The 27,156-nt window shown below is 60.5% G+C and overlaps 1 protein-coding gene across 5 annotated transcripts in view; it reads right to left on the bottom strand.

Annotated features, from left to right (window-relative positions):
• Positions 1–14,921: 14,921 nt before the first annotated feature.
• Positions 14,922–27,156, bottom strand: part of Disp3 (dispatched RND transporter family member 3) — a 41,730-nt gene continuing 29,495 nt past the window's right edge. For 3 of the 5 annotated variants that reach the window (XM_070037357.1, XM_070037359.1, XM_070037358.1), the window contains 12 exons: positions 26,086–26,247; positions 24,424–24,537; positions 22,282–22,418; positions 21,424–21,608; positions 19,789–19,919; positions 19,543–19,715; positions 19,034–19,160; positions 18,543–18,688; positions 17,223–17,382; positions 16,743–16,856; positions 16,392–16,558; positions 14,922–15,928 (listed from right to left, as the gene is read on the bottom strand). In XM_070037357.1, coding sequence (XP_069893458.1) covers positions 15,566–15,928; positions 16,392–16,558; positions 16,743–16,856; positions 17,223–17,382; positions 18,543–18,688; positions 19,034–19,160; positions 19,543–19,715; positions 19,789–19,919; positions 21,424–21,608; positions 22,282–22,418; positions 24,424–24,537; positions 26,086–26,247 — 1,979 coding nt within the window. In that variant the 3' untranslated portion in view covers positions 14,922–15,565. Of the gene's footprint in view, positions 15,929–16,391; positions 16,559–16,742; positions 16,857–17,222; positions 17,383–18,542; positions 18,689–19,033; positions 19,161–19,542; positions 19,716–19,788; positions 19,920–21,423; positions 21,609–22,281; positions 22,419–24,423; positions 24,538–26,085; positions 26,248–27,156 lie in introns of those variants that run through there. The other 2 variants (XM_070037360.1, XM_070037362.1) reach the window with 2 other exon arrangements.

Raw genomic sequence — 27,156 nt, 5'->3', positions numbered from 1 at the left:
TCCTGAAGACCCTATCTCTGCTCTCTCCTTGACATGCGCCCTCTGCCCCCAGGGGCCAACCGCCCTAGGAACCTGGGGCCAGGCGGGGAGGGGCCACTGGCTCTCAGGACCGCCCCCCCCAGGTCTCCTGCCTTGAATTCCCCTAGGCACTTCCGGGGTGCTTCCGGGGTGAGGCCTGGTCTCCCCGGCTGGCTGGACCTCACCTGTGGGGGGGCAGGACGGAACAAGCTCAGATATTTAGTAGTCTTGTTTTTGGGGGGGGGGGCGCTTGAAGTTAGGCCCCCACGGTTGTCTTTGAGCTTTTTTTTCTGCTCAAGGATGGCGCTCTACCACTTGAGCCGCAGCGCCCCTTCCGGTTTTCTGGTGGTTTGTTGGAGGTAAGAGTCTCATGGAGTTTCCTGGCAGGCTGGCTTTGAACCCTGATCCTCAGATCTCAGCCTCCTGGGGAGCTGTGGTGACAGAGGTGAGCCGCGGGCGCCCGGCCCGGCCAGCACCGTTTTTAATGGTCAGGCAATCCGCACAGGCGGTGTGGGATTGAGCCCGCTGCCTGCTCTCCTGCTGGACACCTGGGCGGCAGGAGCTGGGGGGCAGTGTCCCTCGGCCACCTGTGTCACAGGGCCCCATCTCGGCTGTCACCTGCCCTGCCCGGGAGCAGCCTCGCCTTCATTTCTGCAGGACCTGCAGCGGGCGCACTGACATTTCTTCTTTTCTGTCTCCAGCTCTGTGAGCCTGTGTCAGGTGGTTAATGAGCTGCGAACAGCCACCGCCTGGCCTGGCGGGAACCGGGAAGAGCTGTGGCCTCCGTGTGACCACCACGGGGCGGGGGGGGGGGGGGGCTGTGAGCATGGACAGGGCCTGGAGGGCAGCCTGGATTCACAGTCCCCAAACTCCCCATCTTCCCTCCCTTCCTTCCTTTCCCTTCCTTCTTCCTTCCTTCCTCCCTTCCTTCCTTCCTTCCTTCTTTCCTTCCTTCCTTCCTTCCTCCCTTCCTTCCCACCTCCGTCCCTTCCTTCTTCCCTCCTTCCCTTCCTTCCTTCCCTCCCTCTCTCCTCCCTCCCTCCCTCTCTCTCTCTCTTCCTCCCTCTCTCCCTTCCTTCCCTTTCTTTCTTCCCTCCTTTCCTTCCCTTTTTTTCTTCCCTTTCTCTCCCCCACCTCAGTTGACTGCGAACCTGTCCCCAGCTGGGCTCACCAGGGAATGCAAAGGCAGACATGCTGGACACCCCCGCCTGTGAAGCCTGGGCTCCTGGGTGGGGTGTGGGGTGCACACCTGTCATCCCAGCCACTCTGGAGGCACAGGTAGGAGGATGGTCGTCTGAGGCCGGCCCCAGGCAGAGCTGTAGACCCTACCCGAACAGCAATGAAGATAGAAAGGGGCCCCTCCTCTGCCAGCCCCGTCTCAGAATCCCTCTTCGTGGAGGGCTGGCTGGGGCTCTGCCCCGATGCCCTCTGGGTAGTGCCGGGGCCCTTGTGGCCTGGCGTAGACCAGGATGGAGCCCCTCACCCCGACCAGCTTCTGTGCTCCATCTTGCTCACGGCCCTGAGTGACATGGGGACTTGCACAGAGACCACTCCTGCCAGCCGGCCGGGAACATACCTTCCTGGGACGCGGCCTGTGATCAGACCGAGTCCCCCCCCCCCCCCCCCCCCCCCCCGCCCTGTCACTCATGGAAGGGAAAGAGCTAGAGCGCCGCCGCCCACAGTTCTCATCTCTTTCTTAAGAGCGGCACGAGCTTCAGTTCCCACCTCGCACAATGCAGCGGCTGTTAGCGCATCCCGGGCGTCGCCGGCACCCTGTCATTTCGGAGGGATTTTTCTCTGCCTGCGATGAAGCATCCCATTAGCAGTTGCGCCTCCCCTGCCCCAGCCCTGACAGCCGCTAATCTTCTTTCTGTCTGTGGATTTCTCTGCTCTGGACTCTTCACAGAAATGGAATCGCACAATATGTGCGCCCTGGAGGTAGTTTCCGAGGTCACTCACGTAGTTGCCCCTGTCAAGAATGAATCCCTTTTCATTGCTGAATAATATTCCATCGTGTGGATACACTTCACCTCATCCACACAGTCACTGTTCGGTAGACATTTGGGCGGTTTGCTGCTCTGATCGTTCCAGTACATGGTTTTGCTTTTGTTTTCTTTTTGTGGTGCCACGGATCGAGCCCGGGCCTTTGCACATGCCAGGCAAGGGTTCTATCACCGAGCTACATCCTGGCCTCATATCTACAGTTTTATTATTATTAATGTTGTAGGTCACAGGGTCCGGGTGCTGAGCCTGGTTTTCCTGCTTGACACTAGCACTTTTCTGCTAGCAAGTACTCTACCATTTTGAGCCACAGTGCCACCTCCAGTTTCCTGGAGAAAAGAGTCTCACAGGCTTTCCTGCCCAGGTGGGCTTTGAACCGTGACCTCAGATCTCAGCCTTCTCAGTAGCTAGGGTGGCAGGCGTGAGCCACTGGTGGCCAGCTCATCTGCAGGTTTTTTGTGTGGAGTCAGTTGTTCTCATTTCTCTAGGAGGGGGTTTGGGGGTCACATGGTAGTTTGTGTCACATGGCTCCCCATGGCTGTCTGACCTTGACCCCAAAGTCCGCAGGGGGCGTCTCTGAGCTTCGTGGCTCTCCCCTGTGAATCTCCATCCTGTCTCAGGGGTGTGCCTTCTGGGGTACTGGCTACATGGTCTCTGCTTGCTGCTGCTGCTTTTGTTGTTGTTGTTGTTGTTGGTTGTGGGGCTTGAACTCTGCCGGGGCACTGTCCCTCAGCTCTTCAGCTCAAGGCTAGTGCTCTACTACTTGAGTCACAGCGCCACTTCTGGCTTTTTCTGCTTATGTGGTGCTGAGGAATCGAACCCAGGGCCTCAGGCATGTGAGGCAAGCGCTCTACCACTGAGCCACCTTCCCGGCCCTTGCTGCTGCTTTTCCCAAGGCCATCTGAGGTCAGACACTTGTACAGCGTTCCGCGGGGTCTCCGCAGGTCAGGGGCTGGGACTTTGGGTTCACCAGCATCCAGTTCCAGATCTCTTTCATCCAGAAACTTCTCAAAGGCCTTGCGGCCCGTGGGAGCATTTGAAAAGGAACTGGACGAATGCGATGGCTGTTTCACAGCTGAGTCAGCTGCAGCGGGGAGGCAGGGCCGGGCCTGGCTCCCGGGGCAGAGCTGGGGCCTGAGCTCGGGGAGCGGAGCTGGCCGAGCCGCTGTTCCCCGGTGTCTGTCCCTGGGCTGCGGGGCCGGCGCCGCCCTGCCTCTCCTGCCTGGGGAAGCCTCGTCCCCGCTCTGCTGCCCGTCCACATCCACGCTGACAAAAGCCCGGCTTCTCCAGATGGCTGGGCTCCTGCCAAGCCCTCTGGCTGATTGGGTTCTCAGCGAGCGGAAAGGCAGGGGCCTATCACTCTGCAGTGGGAAGGAGAGAAGAAAGAGCCGCTTCCTTATCTCGGAAGTCCTGTCGTGTGCGAGGCTGGCCCAGATCTGCCTGCGGGGACCCGAGCTCATCTCCAGGGCCAGCGCTGAGCTGCGCAGCTCCTGGGAGGGGCGGCGAAGGGGCACAGGTGCCCCAAGTCTGGGGGGGGTGTGCTCAGAGCTCTGTGGCCCAGGAGGAGGGTTGGGGTGCAAGGACTGGGAACATTCTAGAAGGTGCCCCAGAGGTGGTGTGTCCCTCTTGGTGGGAGGCCTTCTCTGAGTCAGCGAAGCCTGAGATGGCCCAGGGAAGGGAGGAGGGCAGGCAGTGGCGGAGGCCAGCGGCCCGGAGTGGAAGACGAGCGGGATTTGCTTTTCCTGAGCCGAGGGCTGTGCTGGCTGCAGGCTCTGGGATTTGGCTCATCCTCAAATGTCTTCTTCCCCCACTCCTGCCCCCCAGTTCCAGGCTTGAACTCAGGGCCTGGGCGCTGTCTCTGAGCTTTTTTTGTTTGTTTTGTTTTGTTCAAAGTTAGTGCTCTACCACTTGTGCCACAGCCCCACTTCCCGCCTTTTGGTGGTTCATTGAAGATGACAGTCTCGTGGACATTCCCACCTGGGCTGGCTTTGAACCGTGCAACTCAGATCTCAGCCTCTGGAGTCGCTAGGATGACAGGCGTGAACAGTGCTGGGCAAAAATGGCCGTTTTCAGCGCCTCCTGCCCCCGCACCCCTGGCATCTCCTTATGTGAGGGCCTCAGCACCTCTGGGGAGGGGAAGGGGAGCGGGTAGGGGTGTGTTGGGGGGCTGGGGGGCCTTAGTGGAGGAGAGGTCCCAGGAGCAGGGCAGGGGTGGCCCCAGTGTCCATCAGTCCCCGGCAGAACAGCAACTATTTCGCCATGTACAGCTGAGGCCATGCGGTGCGGGCTCGGCTTGCGTTGTCCACAGGGGACGCGGTGGGATCTCTGACGGAGTCCTTTCCACTGGTGGCCCCTGCCAAGTGTCCAAAAACAGCGTCATCTGAAGAAAGCAGTGCATTTGTCAGTGGCTTGGATTCACCCCGTGTTCATTGAGCATCTAGTATGTGCCAGTCAAAGTCCCTGTGGTCAGGAAGCTCATGCTGGGGCCCAGGGAATGTCGGAGGTGATTTCCTGGACCAGGGGTATGACGATTCCCCGTGGGTGTGGTGGACGTGGGCGGGGGGGGGCAGAAAGAGATGTCTGGTGAGGGAAAAGGGATGAGGGACTGGCAGTGTACCACCTGGCTCCAGCCTCTGCTCGGTCTGAGGCAGCCGGGGTTGGCCACAGTCTGCAGATGTCCCTGCTCACAGCCCTGGCTTTGTCCCCCAGCTCCCTGGCCTGCCTCAGGCAGAGAGGTACTGTAGCCAGACTGACCTTGGTCCTTGTGGAATGTGGGGGGAGGGGAAGCAGGGGAGGAGGGGGTTGCGGGGGGGCAGGGCGGGGCTTGACTGGGCAATTTGGGAGCAAGGAGGCAGGAGAGGAATGGAAGGCAGGGTGACAGGGACGGAGGTGGACAGGGCCAGGAGACCGGGACACACCTCTCCTGTCCTCTTCCAGGGGTTTGCAAGATGTGATTGAAGCATTTGAAGTAAGCCAGGTGTGGTGGCTCATGCCTGTAATTCCAGCAGTAGACAAGCAGAAGCAGGAGGATCCCAGACTCGAGGCCACTGTGGGCTCACTTAGGCCATGCTGTAAACAAAACAGAACTGAAGAATTTGAAGGACTTGTCAAATGGTGACAGGTGTCTACGTCCTCCATCCTGGTGACACCCCATTTTTAGTTGGGGTTAGTCCTGGGCACAAGATAAAAGTAGCCCCTGGGAGGTGCTGAGCGTTGTGAACACTGGAGACACCAAGCCACTAGGCAGCTCAGGGGCCCTCGGCCTCCTCTCCTCGGCCTCCTCTCCTCGGCCTCCTCTCCTCGGCCTCCTCTCCTCGGCCTCCTCCCCTTGGCCCGTTCCTCCCATCAGTGCTGACTAAGACAGTTCCAGTAGTTGGTTTTAGAACTGCTGCTGGAAGAAGTTTCAGCAAGATAAGAAGTGAAAGAAAAAAAGAATGTCTCCACTTCCCCAGCAGCCGCATAAAGCTGATTCTTATCGCATTGAAAAAAAAACCAAACCCAGATATTCCAAAGAGAAGGTTCCTGCAGCACCCCAACCTCACAGATCACTGTCAGGCGAACACTCTGACTCTCAACTGAGACCGGCCATTGTGACTGAAAGCTGTACTGGCTGGGTAGTAATACTCGCGTGGGGGATCAGGGCTGGGCTTTGTCGCGGGGAGGCCTGACCCACAGCCACCCTTGGAACCAGAGCCTGGAGGGGCGCCCCATTTCTTCAGTGGCTCTGAGACGCCCGGGGTGAAGAAAGCGGGGCCTGCTAGAGAGTCTAAGGGTGCAGAAAGAGGGCGCGTAAGCCACACCGCCGGTCTGGCCTTTTGCTTTATTTTGGAGAGGGGGTCCCATGGACTTTGCCGGCCAGGCTGGCATTGAACTGCAGTTGTCTGGATCTCAGCCTTCTAAGCAGCTGGGATGATAGCAGGAACCACAGACACTTGGCCTTATAGTTATTTTTGAGACCTACAGATAAGAAAGGGGGAAAGCGGGGTTGGGCCAAGGCCAAGGTCAGGCTGACGGCCTCTGGCAGCGGTGACACATTCAGGATGGCTGTGACCCAAGCAGTGCCCTGGGATCTTTCCTGCTGGCCGGTGGGCTTGGGGGAGGCGCTGGGGGCCAGAGGTCCCAGCGCACCCTGAGCCTCCGGGGAGTGTCAGCCCCCAGCCTGGCCCTGTCCAGAACCTTCTCAAGGAAGCCACTTCCACCTCCTCCCGCCTGGGTTTCCTGTGAAATTGGGCCTGGGCTGCTGGAAGGATGGAGTGCAGTCTTGGGGGCTGGACGCGTTGGGGGCGTTCTCTGGGCCACCAGGATGGGTACGTTAGCACACAATGGAGGTCTTGCTGCTCCTGGTCAGCCTGGCCACTCAGCCCTCCCTCCGGACGCCTCGAGGCGAGATTTCTATGGGTGAGCAAGTAGTGATTCCTGCAACAAACACGGCGCACACAGCTCAGATGCTGAGCCGCCTAGGCCGGCAGCTGTGAGGACATCTTCTAAACCAGGGCTGCAAGATGTCCTCTCCTCCTCCTCCTCCTCCCCTCCTCTTGTCCTCTTCCCCTTCTCCTGTCCTCCCCTCCTCCTCTGCACGCTATCGAGCCACCTTTCCAGCCCTGTGAGTTCATTCTTTCACCAAGAAATGACTGAAGGGTGCCGAGAGCCCCTGCATATGCCACCGCCCCACCCCCATCAGAGACGCTCATGCTTAATTTGGGGGATGAAGCAGTGTGTGGTGGGAGCCTGGCTCAGCGTCCCAGCTCCCCACATCACCACAGTTGAGTGTGTGTAGGAAGCCGTGGTGTTCAGGGCTCTCCAGGGAGACAGAAGTGCATACTGGAGGATCTCCATGGTGTGCAGACTCCACGCACGTGACAGGGCTCAAGTCCCGCATCTGCGGCTGGCAAACTGGAGATGCCGGAGAGCTGACAGTGTAGGTCCAGCCCAAGCCCAGGGCCTCGGAACTGAGACAGCCAATGGCACCATCCAGGCTGAAGGCCAGTGGGTTCAAGATGCAGGAAGAGGCAATACTTCAGCTCAATGGCAAGAAACAAGAGCGGTCGTGAGCTGGGCAGGCAGGGGGAACTTCCTCCACTCTCAGGCCTCTTCCTTCTATTCAGCCTCATGTCCTGGGTAGCACAGAAAGGGTGGGAAGATGTCTCTCTCCAATAGAGCTTGCCAGCCCAGTCAGTCTATTCCTACAACCAGATAGTGTGCGGCGGGATTGCTGTCCGCGGTGCTGAAACATCACGGTCAGCCCGGTGCGCCCCAGGATTGCCTCTGTCCAAGGTGCTGATCGCCCAGCTGCTGGGCAGGGTGTGGTCCCAGTGCCCAGAGTGGGCACCACGTGCCTGCCAGCGAGACCACCAGGGAGGTGCTGCCACCATCTGAGGAAGTGTGGATGGGCTGCAGGGCCCAGGCCCTTTGGGCAGCTTCAGGGCTGTGCCCGGCCTTGGGCATCGCAGGATGGCACAGGAAAGGATGAGGTGCCACTTTCCCACCATGGCAGCGAAGGAAGAGGCTCTGTGCCTTTTCAACGTGACAAGTGATGGCTTATGCCCAGGGGTGGTGGGTGTCCATTTAAAGATACGTGTGAGAGTTGTTGTGCCCAAGTAAAATGTGAAGCACTCATTTCTTAAGTGTATAGGTTAAGGATGTGTTTTGAAGGGGGAGGGAGAGAGAGAGGGAAAGAGAAAGGGAGAGAGAAAGAAGGAGGGGGGAGAAAGAGGGGAAGAGAGGGGGGAGAGAGAAAGAGGGAGAGAGTGAGAGAGGGAGGGACCGAAGGAAGGAGAGAGAGGGAAGGAGGGAGGGAGAGAGGGAAGGGGAGAGAGCGAGAGTGTGTGAATACAGCACTCACACAGCCATGCCACCGAACAGGGCAGCACCTCCCCCGGTGACAGCTGCTGCCCAAGATTAGTTTCCTCATTCCCGAGCTTCACATAAATGGAATTATTCAGCGTGAGCCCTGTGGATTTGACTGCTTTATTCCAACCTTATTATCTTCAGATTCACAGATGTTCTTGCACACCGATAATTTCATTTGTTTGGAGCTAGGGTCTCACAGTGTAGTATATAGGCTGGCCTAGAACGTGCGATCCTCCTGTCCCAGCCTCCCAAACGCTGGCATTACAGGTGAACACAATGTGCCCAGCAGGATTTCTTTTTCTTTTTAAATTGGTGTTGAGTACACGCTTGTGTGAGTGAACCGCAGCTCGCTTATCTAATGACCTGTTGACGGGCACTGGAGTTGTTTGGGGTGTGAGTGTTTTGGATAAAGCCATGCACACCCTCCTGTGTATCTTTTGGTGACCAGAGCAGTCATTTATGTTAGAAGCATACCCCGGAGCGGAACTGTGGGATCCTTGTGCGTACATCAGCTTCCAAAGTGGTCGTGTTGATTTAGAGACCTTAAACCATTAATTCTTCCTTCTTGACTTTGCCTTTCCTCATCAATGAAGGAGACATTCTGGAGAAGGCTCGGCTTAAATAATTGTGGTTTGAGAGTTTTCTAGAATATCTTACCGATCAGTATGGATTAGCTACTAATCTCTGCCTTCTCCTCTCACACCCTCCTTCTCCGGTTATTGACCTGGCCGACACTGTGATGGAATCTGAAGGACATGATGGAGTGTGGTCTTCTCCCCACGCCCCCAGCCACACCACGTGCCTGCCTGCCTGCCTGCGGGCGCATCCAGCCAGGAAGGCGGGGAGCTTGGCATTTGCTCCCAGACCCTCAAAGCCTAATTTACCACCTCGAGGCAGCTCCACGCCCCAAGAAAGAGGACAAGCTGCAGGAGGGAGCGCCGCTCGTTTCTCACCTTCTCCTGGGATTTGTGAGAGCAGAGGCGATGTACCTACTGCCGGTGTGGAGTGTTCGGGCAACTTTAAGGCTCGGATGTGGAGCACTTTGCAGACTGGCTGAAGCCTCTGTGCATCATCAGCGCGCCCCGTGCCCGGCTCCCCTGGGCCCCCTGCTGTCCTTCCTTGGGCCCATGAGATTGCCCATGATGCAGGTCCTCCCGACTGAGATCAACCTCTGTGTGTTCATTCTGTGTCTCTGCACTGCAGCCTGCTTATTTTCAGTTTCACATCACAGCTGGGATGGTAAGCATGCAGCACCGTGCCCAGTTCCCATCTATTGAGATGGGGTCTCGTGGACTTTGCTGTCTGGGATGGCCTGGCACCCTGATCCTTTAAGCCTCAGGCACCCACTTAGGTAGGATTAAAGACATCAGCCACCGGTGCCTGGGTCAGCACTCGTCTGCTCTTCACTCCCTTGCTTCCACTCCATTTCTTCTCCTGAACGTCCCCTTTGGCAGATCCAGGACTGCTCCCTGCAGTTGGGCAGGAAATGGCCCTGACCCCCCCCCCGCCCCCGGTGGCTGCAGTGGAGCCCCTGGCCCACGCCGCCCCTCCGCCCAGTCAGCACGTTCTCTCTCCAGGCAGATCAATGGCGCCCTCGGACATGACCTCGAGTTCAAGTGCGGCCGGGAGGCTGTTGCTGCACACCTTCCCGCTATTAGAGATGCGGCGTGGGGTGGGCAGAGACACGTCCTGGGGGAAATCATTAGCCCACTAATTTGAAATCAATTTAAAGTGCATTTGCTTAATGGTATGAGCATTGTGAATTATCTAGAAATGGTTAATTTGGTTGGATGTCACACCAGATTTTCATTTTATAAATGGTGGCTCGGGGGATGAGCGCCTGTCCTTCCGCTCCCTGCCATCTTCCCTCTTTGTCTTCATTGTCTTTCTTGTGGTCTGAGCTTGCAGTCTTCAGCGTACTCAAGTCTTTGGTGTCAAAACAGTTCTGGTGAGGGAGGATTGGGGGCCATCACTTGACTCAGCTGGCGTGGGGAGGGGGAGGGGACAGAGCAGCTCCCTGCCCCTCCCCCCCCAACAGCTGCCCAGCCTCTGAGCTGCTCTGCAGGGCTCAGAGCAGGAGGCGCCCATGCCCCTTTTCTGTGGGTCACGGAGCCTGTCTGAGCAGGAGACAGGAGTATTGCCTGGGAAACGGGGTGAGTGAGCTCAGAGGTCCTAGGACCCAGATCCTCTCCACAGCAGCTGTCACAGGAAGACGGCTGCTGCCTTAAGTGACAGTCTTGTCCTCGTGGGCTAGGCACCTTCAGATTGGAGGTGGTGCTGGGTGTGCCCTGAGGGCTGGCTGGATCCAACGCCGCTTCCCGAGCTTCTGTCCTGTGCCTGGCATTGTGTTAGAAATGGCAGCGGAAACATGAAGATGGATTCTGCCATGGAGCTGGGAGCTGGTGGCTCATGCCTGTAACCCTAGCTACTCAGAAGGCTGTGATCCAGGGCACTAGAGTTCTAAGCCAACTGGGCCAGAAAAATCCCCTAGACTCTATCTCCAAAATAACTAGCAAAAAGCTGGACTGGAGGTGAGGTTCAAGTGGCAGAGTACCAGCTGAACAAACTGAGGTCCTGAACTCAAACCTTGCTACTAGCCCCCCCCCCAAAAAGACATTGCTACATCATTGTTTGCTTTTAGGAAGCCCTTATTTTGTAGGCTACTCTGTGCAAAAACAAGAGGCCATCCCACACCTTGCCATACATTGGCGATCTCCTTGTTACCACCTGGCTGAACAGGGCCCCTGAGGACACTCCAGCAACAGGCATGGCACGGTGCCCGTTCTGATCTGGCCTGGTCTCTGGGCTCCTCTGTGGTCCCCAGCAAAGCACAATAAACAGTGGCCTCCACCACAGAAGTTCAGTGGCCCACAGACCATGCTCAAGGTGTTGGCAGGCCTGGGCCCCCAGTGAAGCCCATGGCTGGAGGCCTCCCCCCATTCCCAGCCTCCCCCGCTCTCATGGTTTCCTGACCATCCCTGCCGACCCTCGGCTGGTGGCCACGTGGCTCCACCCTCCATCCTCACGTGGCTGTGGCGCGGGGGCACCCACCACCTCTTCCTTGTGTGCAGTCCATAGCCACACTTCATTTTACAGAGCCTTCTCCTTGCAGCTCAGAGTCAGCCTTACCAACACGCCACGGACGCGGCTTCCACAATGGAAACGGATTCTCCACCGTCTGAGTTGGTGTCCATGATCACAGGGCTGACGGGGCGGCTTTCTCGCGAGGCCCCTGTCCCCAGCTTAGAGAGGGCACTGTCCCCTGTGTCCTCACATGGCTGTCCCTCTGCTCTGTGCCCATGACATCTCCATGGGTCTTATTCTCTTTAGTAAGGCTGGATCCAACCCCATCAGTCGATCAATCAATCTTAATACAGCTGCATTCTGAGGTACTGAGATTACGGCTTCAACATACCAATTTTAGGGAAGGGGGACACAATTCAGTGTGATGCCCATCACACTGAATCCTCAGTTCTGGAGGTGACCAGCAGTGTTTGAGTCAGTGACTGCTGTGACAGTGCTGTGTAACAAACATCCCCAACCACAAAGCTTCACACAGCGATCACTTACTGTCAGCTGGGAGTCAGCCCAGGCCAGGGGCAGCTGGGCTTGGCTTCGGGCCACAGAGGAGGTAAAACCAGTTTCATGGGGTTCTCAGCTGCCTGAATCTACGGGGCCAAGAGGGCATGACCCTTCCCTGGAGGGGTGGAGTCATTTGCACACTTGCCGTGTTTCAGTGGACAGCAGAGGTCTCACACTGTGCCCATTCACAGCAAGACACAAAAGCCAGGGGGAGACTGCTGGGGAGGAGCAGGCCCTGCATACTGAACAGCTTTGCCATTCCAACCCCACGCCCAGCCCTGGTGGAAGCAGATAATGAGAAAGGTGGTGATAATAGGGAGGTAGTTATCACTACAGCCAGGGCCTAAGCAAACACCATCTTATTAAAACGCAAAGACTATGCATTTTTCTATTTAATGGACAAGCACATGGGTAGAGATAGGGGACGTGATTTGCCTAGCACAGTGTGAGTGGACCCAGTCCTGCTACTTATCCCGCCAGGGGCTGCCTGCTCATGTCTATGGGTCGAAAGTGACACTGAGCAATGCCTCCTGCCTCTCCCCAAGGGGGTTCTGATTGGGACCCCCAGGCTCCTGAGCAGAAAAGGGAGCAGGGAGCCTGGCACTCCATAGATGCTCCTGGGGGCGGGGCAGGCCTCCCCTGCAGGGCACCTTGTGGAGTGGGTGTACCCCGCTCTCCTCCCCTCCCCCTCTCTCCTCCCCTCCCACTCTCTCCCCTGCAGCCAGAGTGAGCTCTTGAAGGAGCAAGTGACAACCCCCTCTCCCCCCGCCTGCACAAAAGTCATCTAGATGATACATTCCTGCAGATGAAAAACCCGGGTGTGGAAAGATTTAGAACAAAAGCCTTCCTCGCCGCTCTGTGAGTCAGATGAGCGCGTTCACCCCAACACACGTAGGTAGCCCCATTTTAATTTATCTTGTATTTTCTTTAGCATCGCATGGTGCCTGGGCAAGAAAAGGAGCATAGATGCTGTCCCTGCCCCTCTCCTCAAGCGCAGGGAACTTCCTATGGTCTGGAGACCCGCTCTCCCACTTCACAATACTGGCAAGCTTTCCGCAGGGCCTGGGGAGGCCCCGCCTCCTTCCTTACAGCTGTGGGATGTTCTGCTGTCAAGGGACGGAAGGGGTGGGGGAAACCCCCCAGCTCTTGGGTGAAGACCTTTGAATCTGGCCAATGACGTGTATCTGCCAGGTAAATTCTTAGATGCAAAATTGCTGAATGGAAAGGGCTAAGTGATGATAGTGTGTGTGTGTGCGTGCACACATGTGCGCATGTACACCGGTCCTGGGGCTTGAATTCAGGCCTGCACACCGTCTGTCCCTGAGCTTTCTCACCACATCAGGTGGGTGCTCTTGTCACTGAGCCACAGCTCCACGGCTAGTTTTCTGGTGGTTCGTTAGAGCTAGGAGCCTCACGCGCTTTCCTGCCCAGGCTGGTTTTGAATTGTGACCCTCAGATCTCAGCCTCAGGAGCAGTGAGGGTGGGTGATTCCTTTGATAGTTCCTGTCACAGCACCCTCCCTGTTGGAACCTGGTTCTGTTTCCAGGCGATGCCCAAGACCGGCTTTTAAAGCAGGCTCTGCTTTAAAAACCCTCTCCTCAGATCCCTGGCCCCTCGGCAGAAAGCCCCACTTTCTCAGACAGATGGGGTCAACTTAGCTCTGCCCTTTCTCATGGCTCCTTCTCAGCTAGACAGGGGCACAGGGGCACAGCTGGCCAGAGGCAGTCCCTTGGGACACACGAGGGCCCTGGGGCTGGGGTCAGTGTCCTTCCCCATGCTGGAAAAGCGAGTTCCCAAGGCCATTGGGTCATTAGTGGGAGGAGCCAGGGGCCCCTGGGAAGGCGAGGGGCCTGCCTGCTCCCCCCACCTGCCTTCCCCACCCCGCCAGGCCTGCAGGGTGCCTGGACGTGGTGCCCCAGTTGAATGAGAACCACCCATTAAACTCGGCAGGCTCATTAAGACCGAAGCCAGGGCACTGGGGTGCATGGGCCAGAAAGGACGGTCAGGGCTCTGCTCAGGAGTCAGTGCCCTAGGGACCCGTGACACGGTCAGGGGATTGATTTATGGTCTGAATGTCACCACCTCTCCCCCAGCTGTGGTGGGGGGGAGGGCAGCTCCGTCACTCCACACAGCCTCGGGGACCAGGGCAGCTTGGCTGGGCACAGGCAGGGGTGAGGCGGAGTGAGCCAGCAGGGGAGGGGCTGGGCATCCTGGGGGCTGCATGCAAATGACATGCAAATGAGCCATCTCAGGTCTCAGGCCCAGGTCTGGTGTGGTCCCCACACAAGGCTCAGGGGATCCCAGGTCAGAGCCCAGCCTGAGCCCTGGGCAGCCCCTTCAGGGACTCCTTCCTCAGCCACAGGGCTCCTCCCTCCCTTCCCCCCTCGGCCCCCCTCCCCAGGCTCAGGATTCATAGGCTAGGGAAATTGTGGGAAGTACTGAGAAAGTTGAAGGGTTTCCCTTCCCTTCCTTCCTGGTGTGCACACTGCATCTCTTGATCTACCCATCAGCCTTTGTGACAGCTCTAGGAAGGGCCCACGTAGCTTCCGGGCCGAGGACCCCCGCACCTGGCTTCCCACTCACTGGCCGTGGGTTCGAGGATTCACCTCGCAGGCTTTGGCTTTCCCACATGTAAAGCAGGCAGGCTCCTACCTGCCTGCTATTGAAGTAAGGCTGGCGGCTGAGCTGACGTGGGGGTCCCTGTGTGGGGCCAGCCGTTTCCCCGGATGAGCTGCAGCCCACAGCTCTGTGGATGGGGGGGGAGGGCAGCAGCCCACAGCTCTGTGGATGGGGGGGGAGGGCAGCAGTCTGTGGGGGGAGGGCAGCAGCCCACAGCTCTGTGGATGGGTAGGGGGGAGGGCAGCAGTCTGTGGGGGGAGGGCAGCAGTCCACAGCTCTGTGGATGGGTGGGGAGGGCAGCAGTCTGTGGGGGGAGGGCAGCAGTCCACAGCTCTGTGGATGGGTGGGGGGGGCAGGATAACGGGTCTTTGAATGGCAGCTCTGGCTTTCTCACTGCGCATGCCTAGCCTGAGGTGCCCTGAGCACACGCAGGAGCTGCCCCGTGCCAGGCAGGGGACGTAGTGGCACACATCTGCATTGCAGCCCCAGCCCCCAAGTCACTTACGGGGGACCAGGTGAGCTGGCCTGGAGACCACCTAGATTTCTTCCCAGCTTCCCCGGCCTGGCCCAGCTCAGGCTGTGTCCCGCGTGAGGCACAGAGTATCGTCTGCCCCGCTCTATTAAACAGGCCGGCGCTGGGCACAATGCCAGGCAGTCAGAAGGCTCAGCGGTGCCCAGCTGTGGGGCTGGATGGGCCCTGGAGAGACGGGCATTTGCTAGGTCCTCCTCCCCACCCTCCTCTCCGACCAGGCTCCAGTGGGCACGGACACCGTGTTATCCCGGTGGTTAGAATACAATCGAGTCAGCCATGCTGCAAACGCGCGCGTGAAGCCCAGCGCTCTGCGGCTTCATTTCGCTTTAATAGGAACCATCTGCCGTGAGCGGCGGCAGGTGCCGCCAGTCCCCCCAGCCCCCAGAGCCCACCAGTCAGCAGATGGTGGGGCTGGGATCGGTGGGCGGGGGGGGGGTCCCAGGGAGGAGCCCCCGAGGCTGGGGGCGAGACATGCACAGCCCAGGGCTGGTTCCTTGGCTCTCTCCATCTGGGACAAGGGGCCAGAGGCCCAGAGGTCCACCCAGCAGCAGCTGCTGGATTAAGCTGAGGGAGGGGGAGGGGGAGGGGAGGCGGCAGGGTGCCAACCCCCTCCCGCTGTGCTCTTCCAGGGAAGGCCTGGGCTCCCAGGCAGCTCCGGCTCTGCCTTCTCCCCGGCCACAGGGTGATGACTGTGATCACCTTTGTGCCTCAGTCTCCACATCTGTACAATGGGGATGGGGGTGGTCGTGAAATGCCCACCCAGCAGCTTGTGAATGGTGAGGCAGTGTTCAGAGCCTGGTGGTGACAGGGCACAGGAGGGGACGGTCCCTTCCATGGCGCTGGCCGGTTTCACCCAGCTCAGGCTCTGGCTGTGGGGCCTGCCTCAGGCGAAGCGTCTGAGGCCAGGGCGCGGCTGTCCCCCTCTGCGCTGGGCCAGGGTGCAGTGAGGAGCCAGGCACAGGGCTATAGGGCGGCCCCGCTGGGCAGGGGGATCTTGTAGCCACTGCGCAGGAGCGCCAGGCAGGCACCCAGCCCCAGGGCCCCTGCCAGCAGCACAGCGCCCAGCGCCTTGAGGAAGGAAGTCCTGGAGCGGGTGAAGGAGCCGGGGGCCATGATGGCCAGCAGCGCGGTGCTCACGGTGAGCGTGTACAGGATGGACACGCCCGTGTTGAGGGCCACGATCTTGCCGAACTTGGCGAAAGGAGCGATGATGCAGAAGAAGAGCGGCACGGTGGCCACCACGGTGGTGAGGGCGCTGGACACGATGGCCACGCCCACGTGCCGCACGGCCTCCAGCGTCCGCCACTGGCGCTGCGAGTGAGCATCCTGGGGGGAGAGAGCCACGCTGGGCCGGGGCCGCCCGGGCCCGGCTTCCTGGGCTCCGCTCTGGAGCCCCTGCCCCAGGTCCACCTGCCTGTTTGTGGGTGGCAGCAGTGGCTCTCATAAATGGGAGTCTTTTGACCTAACGTGAAATGTACCCGACTTATGGACGTGTCACGTGAATACACGTTGGGAGGTGGGTCTGTGTGCGCATGTGGCCTCAGGGTCTTGGCCGGGACTACCCACTCCCCCGTTCCGGGGTGGGTGGGTGGGTGGGCAGGCTGCAGGGAGGGTCCTGGTTCCCTGTCTGGCCATTTGGGGCGTCACGGGCCTGCCCAAGGCCCCGCCACGTTACTGGAGCCGAGATGGCCTTAGAATCGGATGCTGAGGCTTGCGGCTCAGCGTCGACCACGGGCTGCTGAGGGGCAGGTGGTGGGGTGCGCGGTGGCCCCCTGGGAGACGTGCTCACCTCAGCCTGGTGCGGGGGCAGGTTCTCCCCGGCCAGAAGGTAGCCCTCCACCAGGTGCACGCAGTAATCCACCGAGGAGCCGACCAGGATGGACAGGGAGATGGCCTCCACGGCGCCCATCTCCCAGCCGCTCCAGTACATGATGGTCACCACGAGGCAGACGATGCCTGTGGGGGCGGCGGGGGCGCAGCTTGGATGCCGTGGTCCCAGGGGAAGCTCAGTGGCAGGCGGGCCCCAAGGGAAGGGAAGGGATGGTGCCAGCGGGGACAATCAGAGGCTCAGAGAACCTGCTGGGGAGAGCCCCACCTCCACCCCCCCCCCCCCGCGCCCCGCCCCGCCCCAGCCACGTACCGAGGATACTCAAGAGCACTGGCAACAGGAGCAGGACATGGGTGGTGAACACGGCCACAGCGGCCACACAGATGAGCAGGGAGAGGACCAGGCCGTACAGGGCACTCTGCACCCCTGCACGGCGGGAGAAGCGGGCCTCAGGGGGCTGAGGAGCAGGGAAGGGGCAGCACCCCGTCCCTGGCTGTGCAGAGGCTGCACGGGGCCCCTGGTGGGGCAGTCACAGCCACGGGGCCTGAGCGTCCTCCCGAGTTCAGTGCAGGTCCAGGGCCTCAGCCCAGGGCCTGGCCAAGACTCCTAAGCCACAGCACCCTGTGCAGTGGCTGGCCAGTATCAAGACCCATGTGCTCAGATGCCCCCTGCAGGAGGGGACCCAAGCTCTGGTCTCTGGTCAGGGGCCTGGCTCTGGGGCCCGCCCCCGTTCCCCAGGGCTCTCGGGGGCCTGTGTGGGCCCCGGCAGGCTGGCTTGGGGAGGCTGCTCACCTATGATCTCCATGAATATCTGCTTCCAGTGCTCACAAGTCTGGAAGCCTCGGCGCAGGGCCGAGCCCTCGGGGAACGTCTGCAGCTGCTGCCGGAGGAAGCCCTCCCAGCGCAGGTAGTCCGAGTAGGTTTGGAAGGAGGCCTTGCCCTTGTACGTGGTCTGCAGGGGACAAGAGCCAGTGAGATGGCGGGGGCTGCGGGCCGCTCGCACTCGCCGGCCCTGGGAGGGCTGTGCTGCGCTGGGGCCAGGGGTGGGTGCAGGCGTGAGCACCACGGGGCTCAGCTTAAGGTTGGGCCCAACCAAGAACATTCCTTCTCAAAAAAGATTGTCAGTCTTGGGGCTTGGACTCAGGGCCTGGGTGTTAGCACTCTTCCACTTTAAGCCACAGCTCCACTTCTAGTGTTTCGGTGGTTCATTGGAGATAAGGGTCTCATGACCTTTCCTGCCTAGGCTGGCTTTGAACTGTGATCCTCAGATCTCAGTCTCCTGAGTAGCTAGGATGACAGGCGTGAGCTAGCAGCGCTCAGGAGAACATTGGTTTGGTTTTGGTTTTGGTTGGTCACGGGGCTTAACTCTAGCACTCTACCACTTTGAGCACCAGCACCATCTTAATGTGGTTGAGTTTTAAGTTCAAAGACAGCTAAGATGGTGTATCTCACAGTGTGTATGTTTTACCACCAAAAACAACTAAGAAAGCCTGTCAGGGGGTTTGGCCTGGCTCCCTGAGGGCTGGAGGTTTCCAGTACCCACCAGCTGGCAGGCGGTGGCTTTGTGGTTGTGCATGGGTGGTGGGGAGAGGGCGGGCCGCCTGGGTCACCCTATCCTGTCCTGGGGCTCTCACTTTGCCGATGAGGAACGCGAGGCCATGGGGGACAGGAGAGCAGGGGCACTGAGGATCAGGTGATGATCTGCTTCCGGGTCAGGTCTCCACACTGAGGCAGCTTGCCAAATCTCAGCAAGCAAAGTGCCATGGCCATGCGAGCGCAAGCACTTCCTTGAGCAGAGCCCGGGGCGTGCCCAGAGGTGGCAGCGCAGCAGGGAGCGCTGTGGGTGGCCGGCTCCCTGGCTTCCTAGCTCTGCGCCCAGGCCGCTGGGGAAGAGCCATTTGCAGGGCCTGTGGCCTTCTACACAGGCCCCGGGCAGGAGAACCGGGGCAGCCGTGCAGGGGAGGCAGAGCTTGCAGTCAAGATGCTGCCGCTGGCACCACGAGCCATGTGACCGCAGGCAAAGGCCTGAGTGGCCATCTGTGATCTGGGCTGAGGGCCGGGAGCAGGGGGACCGTCACCCAGGGCGAGTGCCTGGGGAGGCCCGGGACTCACCGACTCGAAGGCCATGGAGATCCACTGCACGCGGCCCTCCTTGACGCCCACTGCCCCGTGCGACAGCTGCCCAGGCAGCAGGTTGGGCTCCGGCAGCTCCTTGCATTCGGGGTGCAGCATCTGCAGGAAGGAGGAGATGCTGTAGCCTGCGGAGAGAGGAGAGCACGGGCTGGGGCCACAAGAATGGCGCCCCCCCCCCCATCTTCCCCCGTGGCTGCCACCCTGGGCCGTGTCACTTTGCCACTGGGTAGAAATGATGTTTGCCACCCCTCCCCCCAAGGGACATCCAGGGTAGCATCTCAGGCTCTCTGCCCGAATGTACCCACCTTGGCTCTTCACCCCCCATGTCCTCGTCCTCTGGGGAACACCTCCCCCCATCCACGCACCCCACGCGCCTGCCCTATGCGGTCCCACACGCAGACGTGTATCTGCCTGGCTTCATCCTTCCACCGTCTCTGGTGGACAGCGCCCGGGCGCCCGACTCCAGGTACCTGAGGGCAGGCACTGCGCCCCGCCCGGCTTCACCAGCTCCGAGTTGCCCGCGATCGCTTTGCAGAGGCGACACAGGTGGCCGATTTCTTTGAAGAGGTCAAAGCTGCTGTCGTAGACGACGCTGCCCTTTCCCAAAGAGACACACAGCCGGCCCAGGCCGCTCGGTGAGACGGAGGCCCAGGCCCCAGGTCCTGACGTCTCCCTGCGGTGCTGTCCCCCTCCCCTCCGACCCCTCTGCCCTGCCCTGGCCCCTCTGCTTCCACCAGGGCTCAGCTGCAGCTCCTGGCCTCTCCTGGTCCCCTCAACCCTTCCTTCCCCTCATTTAAACCCCGCCTGTCCCCCAGCACCTGCCTTTCCCCCTTCCTGGGCCCGAGACGCCAGAGACGCCATGGCAGTGAACAGGCGCCGTCCAGGTGTGCGTGAGGCGCTGGGCCCCCGGGCAGGGCTTGGGTGCCGAGGCTGCACTCGGACCAGGGCCCCAGGGTCTGCGCTAAGTGGGCGTACATACTGGGTCTCCGATCACGTGGTTGTCGGCCTGCTGGGTGCGGTTAATGCCAACGATGCCAAAGACCACGAAGACCATGGCCCCGGTGTCTACCAGGGGCCGCACGGCCGGCTTCCCGCAGCCTGTGTTCACACAGGGGTTGAAGCCGAAGGTGGCTGAGAGGCGGGCCTTGGGCACTGCAGGGGTGACAGCTGTCAGGGAGGGGGAGGGGGGACCGCAGGCCGAGCCCCACGGGTGCCCCGCCCGTACCTTTCTCACTGGGCACGAAGAAGAAGCCTTTGGTGGGCCCGTCGGGGCTGGAGCTGAGCAGGCACCCGGGAGGTGCCAGGCACACGCGTCCGTGGAAGGGTGGCCGGTGGGACTGGGCGAAGTACAGCTTCCTGTGGAGGCAGGGGAGGCCGGGAGGCCGGGGCTGAAGGCCAGGAATCGTGGGGAGGGGGGACATGAGCAGGAGTGGCGCTGCCCAGGGCCTGGGCGGGCGCGGGCAGACCCAGCCTCCCATGGCGATTTGCTCTCAGGTGTCATAGATGAGCCGGGCGCCTGCCCTAGGCCTGCGCTGCGCACAGCAACTCCCTGTGGTCAAGGCCCTTCCCTTCTCTGGCTCTCAGGGTCAGCGACAGTTCAGGAAGGACCCGAGGCCCGATGTGGTGTCCCTGCCTAGCAGCACCCAGGAGAACCAAGGGGCCACAAGGCTCTGTGTGAAGCAAGGGTTCCGTGGCCAATCGCCTGGCTGACCACGGGGCCTGAGGCAGCTCGGAGTTCTTTCTAGAATGTCTTATGCTCATCCAGGCAAATCACATGACTCTGGCCACTACTGTGTGTCACAAGAAGAAACCTCCGCCTGAGACAAGGTGAGTCTGGTAGACAGGGCCCAGCGGGCACCTGTGTCCCCCCCAGAGTGGGAGGTGCCCACGGCGTGGCCCCGCTGTCTTCCGCCATGGCAGCTGCCCAGAGCCTAACCTAAAGTGACATGGCTGCCGGCCTCCTGCTAGACGCCTGCAGGGCAGGAGTCCCCAGCCCAGCCCAGCGGGTGGCACTTCTGCACAGAAGGTGACATTGGGATGCAGACGTGAGTTACGTACGCCCACGAAGGAGGAGCGGGGGAGGAAGTGTGCATCCCGACAAGCACGGCTGCCATCTTGGCCCCGCGGTGCTATGGGGAAGGAGGGGCGGGGGGAGGGTACATGGGGGTACATCCCAGGCCTGTCTGTGCCCGTGACCCCAGTCCTCAGTCCTGGGCACAGAGACATCCCAACAGGTGTGTGGCAAGAGACAGGGGCTTCCTGAAGGTGCCTGCTGGCTTCTCTCATGAGAAAGAGGGAAAGCAGGAAGAGGAGAGAAAGAGAGCTGAGAGGAGAAGGGAGGTAAGGAAGGGGTGGGGAAGGGAGGAGAGGAGAGGGGAAAAGAGTAGAGAAGGGGGCAGGGAGAGAAGAGAAACTGTCATCCTGGCTACTCAGGAGGCTGAGATCTGAGGATCACAGTTCAAAGCCAGCGCGGGCAGGAAAATCCGTGAGACTTATCTCCAATAAACCACCAGAAAACTGGAAGTGGTGCTGTGGCTCAAGTGGTAGAGCGCTTGTCTTGAGCTGAAGAGCTGAGAGACAGCGCCCAGGCCCAGAGTTCAAACCCCATGACCAACCAAAGAAAAAAAGAAAGAAAAGTGGAGAGAAGAGAGAGTAGAGAGAGAGACAGAGGGGAGGAGGAAGAAGAGGAAAAAGAGGAAGAAAAGGATGGGAGGGGAAGAAAAAGGAAGGGGAAAAGGAAAGAGGAGATGGGGAGGAAGAACAGGAGGTCGACTAAGATATGGGGGGAGAGGAAGAAAGGGGAGACAGAGAGGAGGAAAGCGGGGAGTGGGGTGGGCAGGGCGGCGGTGCCGGGCGTTACCGGGTATGCTGCTGCTCCGTGGCGGCCACGTAAAAGCTGAAGTCGAGCCTCCAGCCCCGCCTGGCGTCACAGGCCAAGGTCGTCAGCATCCACCTGCGGGAGGGGCTCGCCGCCTGGAGCAGCCCTACTGTAGACATACAAGCGGTCAGCTTCTTGGTGAAGTCACCAAAAGGCGCTCTATATACCTAAGCAGTGGGTTGACAGAGACAAGACAGGTGGCTCGGGGAGGCTGTGGGCTGAGGTCTGTCCCCGCCCTCCTGGGACGTCCTGCCTGGCTCCCCCCTCCCCCCCACCCCCACCCCTCGTGGGGGCCGAGGCTCCGGAGACCCCCACGCTTGAGTCTGAAAATGCGCAGATCCCTTCCCCAGCAGGGCATCGGGCTCTGGAACAGGCTGGGTTCAGATGTGGCAATGCAGAGCTGAGAAAGCCAAGCCTGGGCTCTACGAGGGGACGACCCACTGGGGACTGGGGGCGGGGCAAATGCCGGCCCCTGGGCCTTTCCCAGGGTGGTCGCCCAGGGTAGCTGTCACTCTCAGGGACCTATGTCCCTAGTGTCACGCACGGCATAGGCCTTACCTCATGTACCTCCAACCATGTCACAGATGAGGAAACTGAGGCTCAGGGAGGTTAAGGACCTACCATCCCAGTCAGACCTGGCAGAGCCAGGACTGGAGCCCAGGCTTGGCTGACCCAGAGGCCCAAGCTGTCACCACTCTGCAGGTGGCTGTGGCAGACCGGGCTGATGTGGCAGCAGCTCCATCTTCAAGAACCCCGCCCCCCAGGTTGCCAGCAGTGCAGCACCGTGGGGCCTCCCGGGTGGCGGTGGCTCGGGTTAGGGTCAGGGCCGCCCAGGCTCACCTGGAAGGAGGGCACCTCTCCGTCCCCCGGGGACACGGCCTGCCACGGTGCTGGTAGGCTGGCATTGAGGGAGAGCCTGTAGATAGCCGGGCGGCCTTTAGCCTTCGCTTTGGAGATGTACACGGTGCCCGCTGAGTCTAGGGACAGGTGAGGGAGGAGAGGAGTGAGCGGTCACCCTGCCAACCTTCCATCCCCACGCAGCTCTGCGGTCAGTGCACCAGGCCTCGCCTCCCAGGGCTGGTGTGGTTCCTATGGTGCCCATGCGTGGCAGAGATGAGGGAGGTGGGGAGGAGGAGGTGATGGTGGGGAGGAGGAGGCGATGGTGGGGAGGAGGAGGCGATGGTGGGGAGGAGGAGGAGATGGTGGGGAGGAGGAGGCGATGGTGGGGAGGAGGAGGAGATGGTGGGGAGGAGGAGGAGATGGTGGGGAGGAGGAGATGGTGGGGAGGAGGAGATGGTGGGGAGGAGGAGATGGTGGGGAGGAGATGGTGGGGAGGAGGAGGAGATGGTGGGGAGGAGGAGGAGATGATGGGGAGGAGGAGGAGATGGTGGGGAGGAGGAGGAGATGGTGGGGAGGAGGAGGAGATGGTGGGGAGGAGGAGGAGATGGTGGGGAGGAGGAGGAGATGGTGGGGAGGAGGAGGAGATGGTGGGGAGGAGGAGGAGATGGTGGGGAGGAGGAGGAGATGGTGGGGAGGAGGAGATGGTGGGGAGGAGGAGGAGATGGTGGGGAGGAGGAGGAGATGGTGGGGAGGAGGAGATGGTGGGGAGGAGGAGGCGATGGTGGGGAGGAGGAGGCGATGGTGGGGAGGAGATGGTGGGGAGGAGGAGATGGTGGGGAGGAGGAGATGGTGGGGAGGAGGAGATGGTGGGGAGGAGGAGGCGATGGTGGGGAGGAGAAGGCGATGGTGGGGAGGAGGAGGAGATGGTGGGGAGGAGGAGGCGATGGTGGGGAGGAGGAGATGGTGGGGAGGAGGAGATGGTGGGGAGGAGGAGGAGATGGTGGGGAGGAGGAGGAGATGGTGGGGAGGAGGAGGAGATGGTGGGGAGGAGGAGATGGTGGGGAGGAGGAGATGGTGGGGAGGAGGAGGAGATGGTGGGGAGGAGGAGATGGTGGGGAGGAGGAGGAGATGGTGGGGAGGAGGAGGTGATGATGGGGAGGAGGAGATGGTGGGGAGGAGGAGGTGATGATGGGGAAGGAGGTGATGGTGGGGAGGAGGAGGCGATGATGGGGAGGAGGAGGTGATGATGGGGAGGAGGAGATGGTGGGGAGGAGGTGATGATGGGGAAGGAGGAGGAGATGGTGGGGAGGAGGAGGAGATGGTGGGGAGGAGGAGGTGATGATGGGGAAGGAGGAGGAGATGGTGGGGAGGAAGAGGTGATGATGGGGAAGGAGGAGGAGATGGTGGGGAGGAGGAGATGGTGGGGAGGAGGAGGTGATGATGGGGAGGAGGAGATGGTGGGGAGGAGGTGATGATGGGGAAGGAGGAGGAGATGGTGGGGAGGAGGAGGAGATGGTGGGGAGGAGGAGGTGATGATGGGGAAGGAGGAGGAGATGGTGGGGAGGAAGAGGTGATGATGGGGAAGGAGGAGGAGATGGTGGGGAGGAGGAGGAGATGGTGGGGAAGGAGGTGATGGTGGGGAAGGAGGTGATGGTGGGGAAGGAGGTGATGGTGGGGAAGGAGGTGATGGTGGGGAAGGAGGTGATGGTGGGGAAGGAGGTGATGATGGGGAAGGAGGTGATGGTGGGGAGGAGGCGATGGTGCAGGTGGAGGTGACAGTGGCTGTGACTACGATTGGCTTGGTTACCACCAGGCTGCTGGGGCAAGGACAGCTATGAAGACACAGGCTGTGGGGTGACCGCCCACGGGCTTTCTTTACACCCCAATGCCCATGATGGAGACTCCAGGAGGGTTAGGCCCCTCCCAGGGCTCAGGACGGGCTCTGGTGGGCGTGTGTGGAGAGCCCTGGGCCAGGCGGGTGGTAGGGAAGTGAGGAGCTTCGGGGTTGTGGGCAGGGCTTCGGATTCCTGCAGCACCCAGCCCGCTTCTGTGAGCTTCGTGTGCAGCTCTCAGTCCTGTGGGGATCTGTGGCTCTCCCCGTCCCGTCCCTGCTCCCCTCCAAAGAGGATCACCGCCACTCACCCTGCGGGAGGACCTCCGGCCGGCCGGCCCAGGGGACACCTGAGCCTCGCCTCTTCTTCTCCAGGGAAGCACGGATGTTGTTCTGCAGGCTGTGCGGCTTCTCCTGGAACAGACCTGCCCCCCATGCCAAGTCAGGGACAGCAGGGGCCGGCGGCCAGGCCTGGTGGGCAAAGGGCAGGGCTGGGAGGGGATGGAGTCAGGTCTGAATGACATGAGAGAGAACGCTGTCTTTGAAAGGCGCAGCTGTGGGGTGACCCTGGTTGTCCACTCTTTTCTATATGTGTGCTGGCTCTGGGCCTTGAACTCGGGACCTTGAGCTCTTGTTTAGCTTTTTCACTCAAGGCTGGCATTCTACCGCTTGAGCCACAGCTCCGCTTCCGGCTTTTTGCTTGTTAACTGGAGATAAGAGTCTCATGGACTTTGCTGACTGGGCTCAGATCTCAGCCTGAGTAGCGAGGATTACAGGTGCAAGACAGTGCCCCCGTCTCCGTGGTGACGCCACACCTCCCTCACCAAGGGGCTGAAGAATTAACCGGTGTTGCCTCAGGTCTGTCCCCATCTGGCAAGCCATCAAGCACGGGAGTGGGCAGAGACGAAGGGCGGGTGACGCCCTGCTGTGCCACAGCTGTGCGCTGGGTCTCTGCACACTCTATGTACTGTTGACCTCAGGGCAGTTCCAGGAGACCGCCACTACTGACCACCCTGGACCTAGGAAAGGCTGGTGACACAGCGCAGACACAGGGTGGGTGGCAGGCGGGTCTGGGCTTCCCTGCTGCCACAGAGGTAGAGCTGGGGCTGGACCTTGATGACCCCCCCTGCCCCTGCCCCACCCAGCTCTGGCCTTCACCCACAGTGAGCTGGAGCCGGGGCAGGCATGTCATGACCGAGGGGAAGGGCAGGTTAACCTGAGCTCCACCCAACCAGATGCAGGCAATCACGCACGGGCAGCCTGTCTTGGTTTCTAGCTGCTCACCCCACCTCAGGATGCCACGAGCGGCAAGGCCGGGAGTGGGTACCTCAAAAGCAGCTCCTTCCTGACTCAGCCCACCCCAGGTCCACTGCCACATCCTGTGCAACTCAAAGCACCCCTAAAAGCCTCTAGACTCCACTGCTGTCTCCTTGGGGCTGGCCTCACCGTCAGCTGCCACGGCTCTGATCCACACCCACCGTCTCCACCCGGCCCCAGGACTCCCTCCCCCTTTGACCTTTGCCCGACCTGCCAGGTTTCCAGGGGCAGACTCCTCACCTCTCCCCACCCCTCGGCCGGACAGGCTCCTGCAGCTGCCTCGCTCAGACCTCGCCCTGCTCTTTCCACCCCTGGCACTGGCACTGCCCTCTCAGCCACGCTAACTCCTTCCCTTCTGGCCTGTCTAACTCCTTCTCTCCCCAACCTTTCTGACCTGCTAACACCGCCTCCTCCAGAAAGCCTTCCCCGATAGCAGCCACCCTGCCTTCTCTTCACCGAGGCTCGCATGTGTTACATGGCCTGGCGCTGGCACGTGGACTCCCCGAGCCCCAGGGTCCTGTCTCTCCTGCCCACTGCGTCTTCCCAGAGCTGGCACCCAGCCAGCACCCACGAGGGTCCTGTGCTTCATCAAACCTGGGGGCCCCGAGGAGCAGAGGTTACACAGTGACAGCCAGACGCCAGAGGGTGGGCTCTACCTGAGCAGGTGATGCAGGAGATGCCCTCCGCGCTCAGGTTGTATTTGAGGTCCAGCAGCACCTGGATGTTGGTGTCAGGCCGAAAGAGCAGCGGGGCCCGGCTGGCGGGACGCAGCCGGCTGGCGAACACCAGGGACAGGATGAGGATGGAGACGAAGAGCCCTGGGAAGAAGGATGCCGCCCTAGCCTAGCGGGTCTGGGACCCCGCGTACATCCCCATCTACAGTGGGGCCCGGTCCTGGCCGTGCCCAGCCCGCGGGTGACCTTGCTAGGGACAGCTCTTCCAGGGCTAGGCCCACGCAGTTATGTGCAGAATTCTTGAGTCTGGCTTTAAACTACAAGCTGACACTTGTCCATAGGAACACCATTTGAGAACATGGCACAGTTCATGAAGAGCCAGAACGCTGCTCTTCCCTTCCCCAACGCATTGTTGGAGACAATGACAAGGGCCAATAGTAACGCCTCACACTTCCTGACACGTCCCACATCCACCCACCAGGGCCAATGGCAATGCTTCACGCTTCCTGATACCTCCTACATTCACTCACCAGGGCCAATGGCAACACCTCACGCATCCTGACACCTCCCACATCCACCCGCCAGGGCCAATGGCAATGCCTCATGCTTCCTGACACCTCCCACATCTACCCGCCAGGGCCAATGGCAATGCCTCATGCTTCCTGATACCTCCCACATACACCCACCAGGGCCAATGGCAACGCCTCACGCTTCCTGACACCTCCCACATACACCCACCAGGGCCAATGGCAACGCCTCACGCTTCCTGACACCTCCCACATACACCCACCAGGGCCAATGGTAATAATGCCTCGTTTTCTGACACCTCCTACGTCCACCTACCAGGCTACAACCTTCATCCTTAGGATGCAGTTGGACACAAATCTTTTCTTTTGTGCCACTCAGTAGTAGGGCATGAACTCAGGGCTTCATGCCTTCCCTTAGCCTTTTCTGCTCAAGGCTGGGGCTCTACCACCTGAGCCAAACCTCCACTTCTGGTTTTGGTAGTTGGTGTTGAGAGTCTCATGGACTTTTCTGCCCAGACTGGCTTCA

This window comes from Dipodomys merriami, unplaced genomic scaffold (assembly GCF_024711535.1).
Source record: "Dipodomys merriami isolate MVZ:Mamm:240054 unplaced genomic scaffold, mDipMer1.0.p SCAF_28, whole genome shotgun sequence".
NCBI classification, from domain to species: domain Eukaryota; kingdom Metazoa; phylum Chordata; class Mammalia; order Rodentia; family Heteromyidae; genus Dipodomys; species Dipodomys merriami.
This window is presented reverse-complemented; position numbering and strand designations above follow the sequence as displayed.